The sequence below is a fragment of the Rhinolophus ferrumequinum genome, chromosome 22 (genome assembly GCF_004115265.2).
Source record: "Rhinolophus ferrumequinum isolate MPI-CBG mRhiFer1 chromosome 22, mRhiFer1_v1.p, whole genome shotgun sequence".
Lineage (NCBI taxonomy): Eukaryota > Metazoa > Chordata > Mammalia > Chiroptera > Rhinolophidae > Rhinolophus > Rhinolophus ferrumequinum.
The window spans coordinates 35,685,469-35,700,935 of record NC_046305.1 but is presented as its reverse complement, the minus strand read 5'-3'; the positions used below and the strand labels follow the sequence as shown (position 1 = coordinate 35,700,935).

Genomic DNA, 15,467 nt, shown 5'->3' with positions numbered 1-15,467 from the left:
ATATATATATATATATATATATATATATATATATATATATATATATCAGGTGGCTTTAGAAGAAAATGGTGAGAAAAATCAGGTACAACTAGGAAAACTTGAAACTACCATAAAATCATTATCAGCGGAACTTCTTAAGGTTTGTTTTTAAAAATTTAATAAAACATTAATATTTTATTGGATTATGTAGAAATATACATACGAAGCTCTTTTATAGGCAAATGAAATTATCAAGAAGTTACAAGGAGATCTGAAAACTTTAATGGGTAAATTGAAACTGAAGAATACGGTTACCATTCAGCAAGAGAAACTATTGGCTGAGAAGGAAGAAAAATTACAAAAGGAACAAAAGGAATTACAAGATGTTGGACAGTCTCTCCGAAGTAAAGAGCAAGAGGTAGTTAATATTTTATACTTTAGTGTGGGTGATTATTTGCAAAGTATAACAGATTTTTTAAATTTCTACTGTTATATTAGAGAATGGCTTTAGCTTTTTTTGTTTTTCAAAGAACATGACTAGATTCACACAGAAGTTAATAACTATTTTTGTTTGAAAAGTTAGTTATTATGACTCAAATACCTTGAATGTTCATATATGAATACATGTGTGTGTATATACACACAAAGATTTTACTACACAGGTGAGCTAATTCCTTTATTCTTATTTCATAATAATTAAGAGTAATCAACTAATTAATTAATACTAATACATTTCCTCAGTTTTTATTTTGGCCTTTATTACTATACTTATTATGAGGACTGACATTTCAGGTATGCAGATTACAAGAACAATTAGAAGCTACAGTACAAAAACTTGAAGAAAGCAAACAGCTTCTAAAAAATAATGAGAAGTGTAAGTATGTTATTTTTTTATGTAAATGAGGTTTGTAGTTTTAACCTGAATATTTTATTTGAAATCATAGAAGTCTTGGAAAATTAGGATATTACTATATACAAATAATTTCTCCTTGAAATATACTGTCTTAGCAATGTCTTTGCTGTAGTGAACTACATCATCTGCCCTGTAAAAGTTTTCATCATTATAAAGAAAACCATATCACATATATCAGTAACCCAAAATTAAGTGTTGAAAATATTGAATATAATTTACCTTTTAAATTCTTAAGTATTTTTTAATTTCTATATTTACATAATAGTAATAATATGAGTTATTTGAAATTAAAATATACAATTAAGCCTTTAACATTTTTTGAGTTTCTAGTATTGGTTGTCAGACATAAAGAGTATGAACTTTACATAAACTGTAAGATACCATTCTAGAAATGAAAGCCAATAGATTCCTTGACTAGCAGAAATATATATTTCTGATAGTAATAGAATGAGTCCTATGTGACAGTTCATAAACTAAGAATCTTTAATGGCAAAAATTTCAGTTAACCTACATTGTTCTCTGTGTTATAAAGTAGTTTTAAAAACTTAAAATTTTGAAAACCTCAATATAATTTTTAAATGTTTAAATTATTTTATATAATATAATTTATAAATGTTTAATTATTAGAAAAATAAAAATAGTCTAATAAAACTTTTTACTTTGTTTCTTGTTCTTTTATATAAGTAATCACATGGTTAAATAAAGAACTAAATGAAAATCAGCTAGTGAGAAAGCAAGACATGTTGGGACCTTCGACCACTCCACCTACTAGCAACACAATCAGAAGTGGAATTTCTCCTAACCCTAATGTGGTAAGATTTAAATTAAGATGTGAGTGGTCTTAGTGAATTTCCTAAAACAAAAAATATACCCAGATTGTTAGGAAGTCTCCGTGACTTAAGGTGTTGGTACTAATAAGACGGGGGTCCTACAATTATTAGCACTGAAGTAGAATTCAAGTTGCACTTGGATGTGGCACATTAGGTATACTTGCTCTTAAGAAAGAGGCTGTATTTAAACGGCACACTTCTTTGTAAGATTTTAACAGATACAGAAATCATTTAGTATTAACTAAAGTAATGCCAGATGTGCTGAAACACTTTTGAGGCGGCAAGAAGGGATAACAAGGTTTGGGCTCAAGTTCAGAACTACGATGGAAGGAATCTAAATGGAATTATCTCAAAAAAGGAAAAGAAAGAGAAAGGTCCTGTTAACCAACCTTGTTGGCTCTAGATTCTAGAAAAAAACTGGCTATGAGGTATAAGCTTTCTAGCTTCCAGCACCAGGTCTCTTGCCTTTTCCTAGCAAGACCTAAGAGGGGAGAAAAAGAAAAGCAGCTCCTTACGTTTGGGAACTGGCTTGGTGTTAGCAGGTAGACCTTGGTGTTGCTAGGAGCTGGACTAGGGCTCACAGCCAGGCCTCAGGACTCTCCTGTTGAACGTAAACAATTTCACAGCATGTCACCATCAGACAAGGCCACTGTGTGACTGTGATGGATTAAGACAAAAACAAGACCACTCTATAATCGTCTCTGAAAACGGACAAAAATACAAACATTGCCAAACCACAAAAATGGACAAACATCCTCCTATTTTCGGTCACATCAATGTCTGCTGCTTTATTAGCAATTACAGCTTTGGCCTTAATACATTTTGCCGTCCTTATTAGATAAAGACTTACTCAGATACCCAGTCATCATTATCTCCATTTCCTGATAGCATCCAATACATAGTAAATCCTCCCCACTTTCTTAAACGGCCCCTTAAATCATCAAACACATGGCTAAGGCCAATAAATAAGTCCCATTTGACACCCCTGCAACACCCCATGGTTTCTCATTATGTGCATTCTCCCTCTTTACAAGGAGCAATAATAAACTCAGCGTGCACATGTTTAGATATGTTTCTGATAATCACTGGCTGGAATACATTGGCGGAGGATTTAAAATTCAAATGCCTGATTGAAATTTTAATCTACCCTGTTATATCAGAGAGTACCTGGTATTTGAAGATAGGAAATGATTTCTGTGAATTGGAAAAGGTGTGGAGAGTAGTGCCTGATACTGAATTACAACCTTGAAAAAGCTTAACTTCAATGACTGATGATAAATAGCTATGTGAAGGGTGTTTTTCTCATATAGCCGGTGGTGTACACAGTGGCGTCTTAAGATTTGTGTTTGAGTTGGCCTCTTATTAAAATAAACTGTTTTCATGACATTGGTTAATGGTGGTATTACTATATTGAAAATTACTGGCAAAACAAATAATTATCTCAGTCCATTTAAGAACACTGATGCTACACCTGAAACTAACAGAAAAAAAAACAAACACTGGTAATGTTGTTTCTACTCAGACAGTCTGGCAGAAAATAACTTATTTTATCCCTGGTTGGCCCATTGATCTATGACCACTCCCTCCTACCTCTCTTCTGGAATTGGGGGCCAGAGCAAACCAAGATGGTTCAAAGGTCTTTGTTTTAACTCAGTTCAAAGGCAGATTCAGTGGTTTATCTTGTTTAAGCTTGCACAGCTACTCTAAAAAGCCAAGGTATCCCAGCCTCGTGCTACATAATAAAGCAGAGTTTTGTGGTATCATCATAAATAAAATTGGCTTCTGAGATAGTGTTTTTAGCTATTATTATAGCAGATGCTAAATGCCTCTTAGATCAGTAAATATTACTTAGAACTAATTTCTCATTCTTAACATTTTTTTATTTTTAGGTTGATGGTAGACTGACTTACCCAACTTGTGGAATTGGTTATCCTGTCTCCTCTGCATTTGCTTTCCAGAATACCTTTCCTCATCCTTTGTCTGCCAAAAATACCATCCACCCAGTTTCAGGACCAAAGGTAACCAAATTAACTAATACTTTTTTTTTTTCCTTGAGAAATATAGCAACTTACTAACATACAAATATTTTTCATCTTTTAAAAATTTATTCTTTGATCAGTTGCTAAGTATTAGGTGATGTATTAAATCAATATACTACTGACTAGTATATATGCTTGTATGTCTTGAGTAACTGTAATTTATAAAAATCTGGGCATCAGCCTACTTAAACTGTATTTACTCCGTTTCAACCTCTCCATTCAATGTTAGTTGTGGAGGGTGTCGTTCAGCTTCAAGTTGTCCTTTCAGTCTTAGTTGTGGAGGGCGCAGCTCAGCTCCAGGTCCAGTTGCCAGTTGCTAGTTGCAGGGGGCGCAGCCCACCATCCTTTGCAGGAGTCCAACTGGCAACCTTGTGGTTGAGAGGGCGCTCCAACCAACCGAGCCATCTGGGAGCTCAGCGGCAGCTCAGCTCAAGGTGCCGTGTTCAATTTTAGTGCAGGGGGCGCTGCCCACCACCTCTTGCGGGACTCGAGGAATTGAACTGGCAATCTTGTGGTTGAGAGCCCACTGGCTCATGTGGGAATCGAACCAGCAGCCTTCGGAGTTAGGAGCATGGAGCTCTAACCGCCTGAGCCACCAGGCCGGCCCTCAACCTCTCCATTTTTGTTCACTCTTCTATTTATATCCCCTACAATTCTCAAACCTAACTAGGATTACTGACTTTATACTGTTGGTATATTAGTTGTGGTGACATTTTTTGGATTCTGTTGCCAGGACTTAAAGGTCTGGTAGGGCAGGGTTATAGAAAATTCTAAAATGTAGTTCTGACATTATTTCAAATAGTATTGGTTTAGTAATCCCTCTAATCCTTGATATATTTCCTAAGGCTTTTTTCTACCCATTTGAATTCTTCATTATCATTCTGATTACTAATATTCTAGATTTATATATTGTTTTCACATTTATTATTTTATTTCCACAATGATGTAATCCACCCAGACCAGCCACTGATTTACAAACATAGTTATTACAATATTATTGACTATGTTCCTTAGGCTATAGTTTATGTCCCCATGACTTTTGTAACTACCAAGTTTTACTTCTAAATCCCTTCCTCTTTTCTACCCACCTCTAACCCCCCTCCCATCTGGCAACACTCAAAATGTTCTCTGTATCTATGAGTTTGTTTAATTTGTTCTTTAGATTCCACATGTAAGTGAAATCATGACAGTCTTTCTGTCTGACACCACTCAGTATAAGATCTTCTAGGTCCATCCATGTTGTTGCAAATGGCAAGATTTCATTCTTTTTTATGGCTGAGTAATGTTCCATTGTATACATGTACCACCTCTTCTTCATCTATCCATCCATTGATGAACACCCAGGTTGTCTCCATATTTTGGGCATTGTAAATAACGCTGTAGTGAACATGTGGATGCCCATGTTCCTTCGGAAGAGTGTTTTGGGTTTCTTTGGATAAATACCTAGCAGGGGAATTATTGGATCCTTCTTTGTCTTATAGCCTTTGTTTTAAAGTCTGTTTTGTCCAATATAAATATTGCTATTGATATAAGTATCTCCAGCTTTTTGTTTTGTTATCCAGCTTTTTGTTTTGTTTCCATTTTCATGAAATATCTGTTTCTATCCCTTTACTTTTGGTCTCTGTGTGTCTTTTGATCTGAACTGAGTCTGTAGTAAGGAGCATATGTAAGGGTCTTGTTTTCTTATCTGTTCAGCCATGCTATCTTTTGATTAGAGCATTTAATCCATTTACATGTAAAGTAATTGTTGATACATATGTAGTTATTAACACTTATTCATATTTTTATCTTATTTTTTTTCATCTTAAAGAAGTTCCTGTAACATTCCTTATATTACTGGTGGTGATGAACTCCTTTAGCTTTCTCTTGTTTGGGAAGTTCTTGTGATTATAAATGATAGCTTTGCTGTGTAGAGTAATCTTGGTTGTACATCCTTGTTTTTAATCACTTTGAATATTTCCTGCCAATCCCTTCTGGCCTGCAAAGTTTCTATTGAGAAATCAGCTGACAGTCCTATGGGGGCTCCCTTGTAGGTAACTAACTGCTTTTCTCTTGCTGCTTTTAAGATTCTCTCTTTGGGGGCCGGCCCAGTGGCTCAGGTGGTTAGAGCTCAGTGCTCCTAACTCCGAAGGCTGCCGGTTCGATTCCCACATGGGCCGGTGGGCTCTCACCCACAAGGTTGCCAGTTCAGTTCCTCGAGTCACGCAAGGGATGGTGGGCTCCGCACCCTGCAACTAAGATTGAACACGGCACCTTGAGCTGAGCTGCTGCTGAGCTCCCAAGATGGCTCAGTTGGTTGGAACGCGTCCTCTCAACCACAAGGTTGCCGGTTCGACTCCCGCAAGGGATAGTGGGCTGCGCCCCTTGCAACTAGCAACAGCAACTGGACCTGGAGCTGAGCTGCGCCCTCCACAACTAATACTGAAAGGACAACTTGACTTGGAAGAAAGTTCTGGAAGTACACACTGTTCCCCAATAAAGTCCTGTTCTCCTTCCCCAATAAAATCTTTAAAAAAACAAAAAAAGAGATTCTCTCTTTGTCTTTAACCTTTGGCATTTTAATTATGATATGTCTTGGTGTGGGCCTGTTTGGGTTCATTTTGTCTGGGCCTCTTTGCTTCCTGAGCTTGTATGTCTTTCCTTCGCCAAGGTTAGGCAAGTTTTCTGTCATTATTTCTTCAAATAGGTTTTCAATTCCTTGCTCTCTCTCTTCTCCTTCTGGTATCCCTACGATACAGATGTTGGTACGCTAGATGTCTCAAAGGCCCCTTAAACTGTCCTCATTTTTATGGATTTTTTTTATTTTTGCTGTTCTGATTGGGTGTTTTCTGCTACCTTCTAAATCGCTGATTCGATCTTCTGCTTCATCTAATCTACTGTTGATTGCCTCTAATGTCCCATATTTTGCCATGTATAATGTGCACATTTTTGCCCAAATTTGTGAGGAAAAATTAAAGATGCACATTATACATGGGTAGTACTAGTTCCATATCTATATAAATGTTTTTAATTCTTTTATTTATGTTTATGAGTTAAAAGTGTAACCCTAGAAATCAATAACTATATCCATATGCAAAATGATATCCTAGGATATGATAATCGGTTTTGTTGAACTTACGGTGACCTTGCAATAATGAAAAGTCTTGGCCTTCTATGATGTGTAAATATTGTAAATTTGTTACGGTACATAAAATTTCTTGTACCTTGTATCTGTTCTCATGTTTTGTAATTATTTGTTATGTAAAATTTCTTGTACCATAATATGTTAAAAAATAAATGCTAAGATTCCTTTATAATATACAAAACAAGTACCTAAATTTAAACAAATAAAAGTTGAATTAAAAAATTAAAACGAGGGATAGCCGGATGGCTCAGTTGGTTAGAGCGCAAGCTCTGAACACTGGGGTTGCTGGTTCGATTCCCACATGGGTCAGTGAGCTGCGCCCTCCACAACTAAATTGAAAACAACAAGCTGCCGCGGAGCTTCTGGAGGGGTGGCCAGATGGCTCAGTTGGTTAGAGTGCAAGCTCTCAACAACAAGGTTGCCGGTTCAATTCTCACATGGGATGGTGGGCTGCGCCCCCTGCAACTAAGATTGAAAATGGTGACTGGACTTGCTGCTGAACTTGTCCCTCCCCTAGATTGAAGGACAGTGACTTGGAACTGATGGGAATATTGTTTATTGAGGAACAATATTCCTCAATAAAATTTAAAAAAAAATTGAAATTAAAGATTTTTTTCCCTGACAGTTTGGGCCAAAAAAGTGGGTGCGCCTTATACACGGCAAAACACATATTCTTCATTTTAGTTATTAGAGTCTTCATTTCTGACTGGTTCTTTTTTCATGTTTTCGATCTCCATTTTTATGTTTCATACCTCTTTGTTGAAGTTCTCCCTGGGTCATTGAGCATCCTGATAACCAGTGTTTGGAACTCTGCGTCTGGTAGATTGCTAGTCTCCATTTTATTATTTTCCTTTTTTGGGCCTTGTCTATTTAGTCTCTTTATGGTGCCTCTTTTTTCTTTTTAATTTAACACTTTACTAAGGTGTAATTTACATACCATAAAATTCTTCCATTGTTCAGTTTACAGTTCAATAATTTTAGTCAATTTAAAGAGTTCTGAAACCATCACAACAGTCCAACTTTAGAGCATTTACATTTTCCTTAAATGGTCCTTAGTGCTTTTTTGCAGTTAAAACATACTCTTGTCCTCTAAGTAACTACCAGTTTGCTTTCTGTCTCTATAAATTTACCTTTCTACATTTCATATAAAGAGAATCATATAATATGTAGTTTTCATTGTCTGTCTTTTTTCACTCCATATAACATGTTTAAGGTTTATCCAGAGATAGTGTGTATCAGTAATTCATTTCTTTTAATTGCTCAGTTGTATTTCACTGTATGGATATGCCACAGTTTATCCATTTGCTATTTGATGGACATTTGGGTCATTTACAGTTTTTGGCTATTACAAATAAAGCTGCTGTGAGCATTTGTGTACAGCCTTTATGTTTCTCTAGGGTGAATACCTAGGAATGGAATGGCTGGTGGCAAATACTTTATTTTTAAGAAATTGCCAAACATTTTCCAAAGTGGTTGTACCATTTACTATCATCAGTCTGAGAGTTCAAGTTGTTCTACGTCGTTGCTAACCCTTGGTATGGTCAGTGGTTTAATGTAACTATTCTAATAAGTGTATAGAAGTCTTCCATCGTGATTTTAACTTGCATTTTCCTAATACCTAATGAGATCGAGAGCATCTTTTCATGTGCTTATTTGACGTCAGTGTAACTTTGGTGAAATATCTATTTGAATTTTTTGCCCACTTTTAAATGAGGTAGTTCAGCATCTTTTCATGTGTTTGACATCAGTTTGTCTGTTTTGGTGTCACATCTATTTGAATCTTTTGCCCATTTTTAAACTAGGTTGTTCGTCTTACTATTGAGTTACGAGTTCTTTATTCTGGATAAAAATCCTTTATCAGATATATGATTTGCCAATATTTCTCCCTATATGTGGCTTCTCTTTTCATTTCTCTTTTGAAGCACAAAAGTTTTTAATTTTGATGAAATTTAATTTTTTTTTTTTTCCCTCTGTGGATCATGCTTTTGGTATCATACTAAGAACTTTTTCCAACCACAGGTTGAAAATATGATACTTTGTGAGTTACTTTTTATGTATGGTGTGAGATAAAGGTTTAAGTTCTTTGTTTTGTTTTTTTTTGTATGTGGCTATCTAGTTATCAGTACCATTTGTTAAAAATACTATCTTTCCCTGTTGAATTTCTAGACACCTTTGTTGGAAATTATTTATGTAACAATATATTTCAGTTCTGTTTCACTGATTACTATTCTTGTGCCAATACCACACTGTCCTGATTACTGGGACATTATATTATGTTTTAAAATTGGGTAGTGTGACTCCACCAACTCTGTTCTGTTTCAAAATTGTTTAATTATTTTAGGTCCTTTATTATTTCCATATAAATATTTGGATCAGCTTGTCATTTACTAGAAACTTGTCTACTTGAATTTTGATAGAGGTACATTGAATTTATAGGTCAATTTTGGAAGAAATGCCATTTTGACAATATTTTGTCTTCCAATCCATGCTTAATATTAAATGTCTGTTTATTTAGGTGTAATTCCTCTCAACAAGTTTTTGCAGTTTTCAATGTATAAGTCTTTATTTTTTTTAATTAAACTTATTCCTAAGTATTTTATTCTTTTTGATGCTATTATGAGTGTAATTGTTTTATTAATTACTTTCTGAGAATATTCATTGATGCTGTATATAAATGTAATTGATTTTTGTAGTTTCTGTATCCTGAAACTTCTGAAATCATTTATCAAACTCATTATAAGTGGCTTTTTATAGATTTTGTTGGATTTTTTACGTAATCATGTCATCTGAAAAGAATGATAATTTTACTTTTTCTTTTCCAATCTAGTTGCCCCTTATTTATTTTTTTTTTCTTATAGCTAGAACCTCTAGTACAATTTGAACAAATGTGAGAGCAGGCATTCTGGCCTTGTTCCTGACATTAAGGGCAGAGCATTCAGTCTTTCACCATTAAGTGTGTTAGCTATAGGTTTTTTCTAGATGCAAGTTTTCAGATCAAGGGATTTTTCTTCTAATCCTAGGTTATTCACTGAATTTTGTGAAGTGTTTTTTCTGCATTAATTGATAGGATCATGTGGCTTTTCTTTCATCAGTTAATAGTTGGATCATGTTGATTTTCAAATATTATATCAGCTTTACATTCTTAGGATAAACTTTACTGATCTAAATGTTAGTCACATCTAGTTAGTTGATTTTATTTAGTTCTTCTATTTCTTTGTTGACTTTCTATTTATTTTATCAATTACTGAGAGAGAAGTATTGATATCTTCAATTATAAATGTTTTCATTTCTTCCATTTTTCTCTTTTATTCGTTTTTGTTTCATGTATTTTGAAGCTCTTTTGTTAGGTACATATACACCTTTAGAATTTTTATATCCTCTTGGTTAATTGTCCCTTTCTTAATTATGTAACTTTCTTCTTTACTTTTGGTAATTTCCCCTGCTCTGAAGTCTATTTTGTCTAATGTGAATATGGCTACTCAGGCTTTTTTATGATTAGTGTTTCCAAGGAATATCTTTTTCCACCCTTTTTATTTTGTACCTATGTATAGCATATTTAAAACAGTTTTCATGTGAAGAGCACATCTTGCTTATTTCCTCTGATTTTTATTCGTTTCCACTTTCTGAATTCTTTTGGCTTATTTGAACATTTTTTAGTATTCTGTATGATGTGTTTTTTCATTATCTCTCTTTGTATAGTTGTTTTTAGTGGTTGCTCCATAAACACATATACGAGGTATGATCACAAAATACAGTGAATGTTTAAATTTAAAAAAATTTATTACAGTAGAAGACACATTGCCATTAATCCCCCTCAAAATACTCCTCTTTGCTTCGAACACACTTATCCCATCCTTCTTGCCACTTTCTGAAGCAGTTCTGGAAATCCTCTTTTGTGAGTATCTTTATTGTGCTGTTGTGGCTACCTCTATGTCCTGAATCCATTCAAAACATATTCCTTTCATGGTCATTCTGACTTTGGGAAAGAGCCAGAAGTCGCATGGTGCCAGATCCGGTGAATAAGGTGGATGAGGACACACCATAATGTTTTTATTTGGCAGAAATTGCCATACCCGAAGTGATGTGTGACATGGAGCGTTGTCATGATGGAGGATGAAACCGTTTGCCCATTTCATGTTAATGCGTTGTTCATGATCCTTGATTTATGGCACGCTTTAAAACATACCTTCTCTCAACCGTAGCTCGCACCTGACTGACTGCACTGAACAAGTTGAAACTTGTCACGAACCGTTACTAAGGTTCAGTGTGCCTCTTCCCATATTGAAGATCCCTGCCTTTCTGTTGGATGGCACTCAGCAGCAACATTCACCATAGTTTGTGATCACAGCTCATATTTACCTTTCCAGTATGTATAGAATTAATGTTTACTACTTCAAATGGAATAGAAATTCTTTACCATCATATACTTCCTTTCCCTTCCCCCCTTTGTTTTGTTATTTCATGTATATTACATTTGTGAAACATCATTAGACAGTGCTAAAATTTTTGCTATCTGTCATCATACATATTAAAGTACTTGAGTGGAGAAACATAGTCCATTATATTTATCCACTATTTGCCCTTTCTGTTGCTCTTCTTACATTCCTGATGTTCCATATTTCCCTCTGATATCATTTCCTTGAATGACAAAACATTCTTTAGCATTTATTTTAGAGGGAGTCTTCTGGCAAAGAAGTTTCTTTGTTTTTAAACTTCATTTAGGAACAGCCCTTTTCCACCTTCATTTCTGAATGATATTATCTCGATATAGAATTCTGTATTTATAGTATAAAACCAAACGTGTCCAGCCACTCTAACTTCCCCAAACTCTGATCTTGATTGTCTTCATTTAGCAATTACGTTCTCTCTCTTTTCCTACAGTCAAGAAGTGGCTCCAGTTAGAAACGTAGGTTAATTATAGAGATCACACTACTTTCAGATTTCAGAGTCCTGCACTACCTGTTGTCCAGTATTAGAGAACATTCTTTTTGTGTATTTTGTCCGGTTTTCTGATTATTTATGATTGGTGGCTGGAAGCTACATTATGTATTAATATCTGATACTCTTAATTTTCTTCACTCTTGCATGTTTATAAGCAATATTAAAATCATCTTATCTCACTTTTAAAAAATCCTATTTGTGTTTAATGTTATTATGTTAAACACGTAGATTGATGTAGGGAGAACTGATATTTTTAGAATATTGAATATCGATAGCCAAGTAAAGCAGCATTTACTTTTCTAATTTATAATTTTATCCTATTATGCTAGAATCTGTCTATTCGTATTTTATTTGGAGTTTTTACCAAAAATAGGTATTGTTTTCTTGTGCCTTTTCTTTTTGTATGCAAGTAGTCATGATTTTTCTTCTTTGATCTATTAGTGTGGTGATTTATGTTTATGCATTTCCTATTACTGATTGCATTTATACATTCCCGGTATGAAACCCACTCAGTCGGTCATTATTACTTTAAATATACTGCTGTATCTTCTATGCTGCTATTTTGGTTTGGACTTTTAACATAGATTCTTGGCTTACTTTTGATTATTTCAAAATTCAAATTCCTAGCCCTCATCTAGAATTCTTAAATAAATACAACATAGGCTTTGAAAGTTCTTGAAAAGGGAAGAATTCTCAAAATGCGTGAGGTGAATGCATCATTGTGGAACTTGGTTCCTTTTAGCACTATAAAGTTTCTTTAAATGTATGAATGTCCATGGTTTTCTTTTAAAATAATCGTTAAGAGAATCATTTTGTGCTATTCATCTTGTAGACAGGAACTTTTTTTGTCAAGGAGAAATAGCACTTTTTATTAAATCTTCTCAATAAAATGTGTTTGTGTTATAAACTATAGGTTGAACCTGTACTTCTGTGGTCTAGATTTATCAGAAAAAAAATTAACCATCTGTCTCCCTACTGAACTGCTTCAGTTCTCACTAATTCGATTACATGAGATGTTCTCTCTCTTCACAGGTTCAGTTTAACTTGCAATTTACAAAACCAAATACATCATTAGGAGATGTTCAGTCAGGAACAACTATTAGTATGCCTTGCTCAACTGATAAAGAAAAGTAAGTACTATTGACATAAAATTTAATGTTTGCAATTTTGAAGGTCATCTTAGAGAATTTTTATTAGTACTTGAAAGCTATGATGTCTGCTTACTTATATGTGATATTTTAAGTTGATGGTCAGTGGAACTTGAGTCACTGAATTATAAGAAAGGTTTTTCATGTTTTTTTTAAACTGTAGATACAATTAGATGTATAGTAAAATTTTATTTTTTTATGAAAGACTTTTCTACATAACTGAAGATCCCCTTTCAGATATTCTTAGGCAAGTAGATAGAAATCTTTTTAATTCCTAATATTCAGCTGTGGTTTTGTTTTCCTGTATGGCTGAGTCTAACTCTCATAGGTCTCCATTTTTTCTGAATTATTGCTTCCACGTGTAATCTGAGAAACCAGCTAAACTGCTAGAATTCTTTGTTAAATAAGAGTGAAAATGGGGGGGGAGGGCTTATTAGATTGTCCCATAGCTAACATAAATGAGCTTTAATGCCAATTTGTGACCACTGTTTTGTCTACTCAGAGATTCATCCCTGTTTTATATATCTTAAACAGGTTTTTCACAGCGAAGTTTGTTGAATCAGTGAGTTGTGGCTGAATTAAACAACTCACGTAGGCAGACTTGTCTCCCTGGGCAGCTTTCATGTTTATAATATTTTCTTGCCATTATGCTTCCTTATTTACTTAAAAGTTAATGGCTTTAAGGCCTGTATGTTGGCACTTATTATCATGAGCTGTCACCTTCCCCATATATTTCAAACTAAATTACTAATATGGCTCAAAGAGGCTTATCTGAACTTTTTGGCCTTTATTCATAGGCTCTTCTAAAATCGTCACCAAGACGAATGTTAAAATAGTTAATGTTTGTGAGCCTCCTTTCTTGAAAAAGGTCGGAAGTCTTAGAGGTCCTGAAATGTATATATTTGTTATATTTAATGTCATACTTGTATAAGAGGAGAGCACCTGGAATTCATATTAATGGTAGAACACCATAATATTTATATTTATTTATTTATATATATATATATATATATATATATATATATATATATATATATATATATATATATACCGTGTTTCCCCAAAAATAAGACCTAGCCGGACAACCCCCTCTAATCTGTCTTTTGGAGCAAAAATTAATATATGACCCGGTCTTATAGTAAAATAAGACCGGGTCTTATATAAGAAAAAATAATAATATATACATTAATTTTTGTTCCAAAAGATGCATTATAGCTGATATATATGTGTATATGTGTGTCTGTGTCTGTGTGTGTATTTTAAACTTTTATTTAAGTGTGTTTTTCCAAGTCAAGTAGTTGTTTCAATCTAGTTTTGGAGGGCACCGCTCACAGTGGCCCATGCAGGAATTGAACTGGCAACCTTGGTGTTATGAGCATCATGCTCTAACCAACTGAGCTAACTGGCCACCCCAATATTTCTATATTTAATTACATCATACACAACAAAAGCAATTTTACTTGCAGAAAATATGAAATCAAACGTGTCCATAGAATTAGGAATGTTCAGTTCTTTTCTGAATTTTTTTCTGTTTAAAACTGATTTGTTCTTTTATTTGTTGTCAGCTGGTAAAAAGTGGCAGTGGGCTTCAAAGGTTAAAGAAAAAAACATTAAAATGTAAAAAAATATCCAGTCTAATTCTTTTCTGAAAGTTGGGAAACAGACCATCATTTAATTTTAAGGTTATAATGTTATTGTTTTTCAAGAGCTTTTAATTTATTACAAGTGTATTAATAGAAATTGTTAACACTGGACAGATTTGGAAAGAAGGAATATGGTGTAGAAAAGGGAAAAACACTACAGACATTTTTTTTTTTTGAAATTTCGTATTTGTATTCATCTACAAGGATTCCTATTGATACAGGTGTATTAATATTTAATAAAGACAACTTTGAAGCACTCCAAAATTTCAAAGAGCTATTATTGGTCAAAGAAAAAAGAAATCATTCATTTTAAATATAGGATGAGATAGGAAATAATAAACAATATTAATATTCTCAAGGCATGCACACATATATTTTTCTTCCATCATGCATCAGTTGTGCGCTGTTTAAAATTTTATAGTACTCAATAGAATGTTCATTTCTCCCACATGCCTTATACTAGCTCTTAGAATTTTTAGTTTTACTTATTTTAGAAATTTACTGAATTTACTTTTTACTGGGAAGAAGGGTACTTTGACTTATGTGTAGATAAATTATTTGCTTAAGCAAGCAAAGAATGTGATTTTTTGGGGGAGCAAAACTGTAAATATAACTTACCTTATATAGATTTGATAAACATTCAAAATTAACTACTACAGAGAAAATAAGACTTTGTTTTAAAAAAAGTAAATAATTACTGTTTTCTTTTTGAGTGGTGAAAATTTAGGGCTGGAATCCAAGTATCTGAAGAAAAGGGAAGACAGCATTCCTTTACGTGGACTCAGCCAAAATCTCTTCAATAATCCAGGTGAGAAGACATTTCTGAAATAGATTGTTCTCTGCGGTTTAA

At 33.9% G+C, this 15,467-nt stretch overlaps 1 protein-coding gene across 2 annotated transcripts in view; it reads left to right on the top strand.

Annotated features, from left to right (window-relative positions):
• Nucleotides 1–15,467, top strand: part of SASS6 (SAS-6 centriolar assembly protein) — a 35,773-nt gene that overhangs the window by 18,559 nt on the left and 1,747 nt on the right. For both annotated transcript variants that reach the window (XM_033092838.1, XM_033092839.1), the window contains exons 10-16: nucleotides 50–139; nucleotides 218–397; nucleotides 772–853; nucleotides 1,577–1,704; nucleotides 3,612–3,740; nucleotides 12,859–12,956; nucleotides 15,331–15,425. In XM_033092838.1, the coding sequence (XP_032948729.1) occupies nucleotides 50–139; nucleotides 218–397; nucleotides 772–853; nucleotides 1,577–1,704; nucleotides 3,612–3,740; nucleotides 12,859–12,956; nucleotides 15,331–15,425 (802 nt within the window). The remainder of the gene's footprint in view (nucleotides 1–49; nucleotides 140–217; nucleotides 398–771; nucleotides 854–1,576; nucleotides 1,705–3,611; nucleotides 3,741–12,858; nucleotides 12,957–15,330; nucleotides 15,426–15,467) is intronic.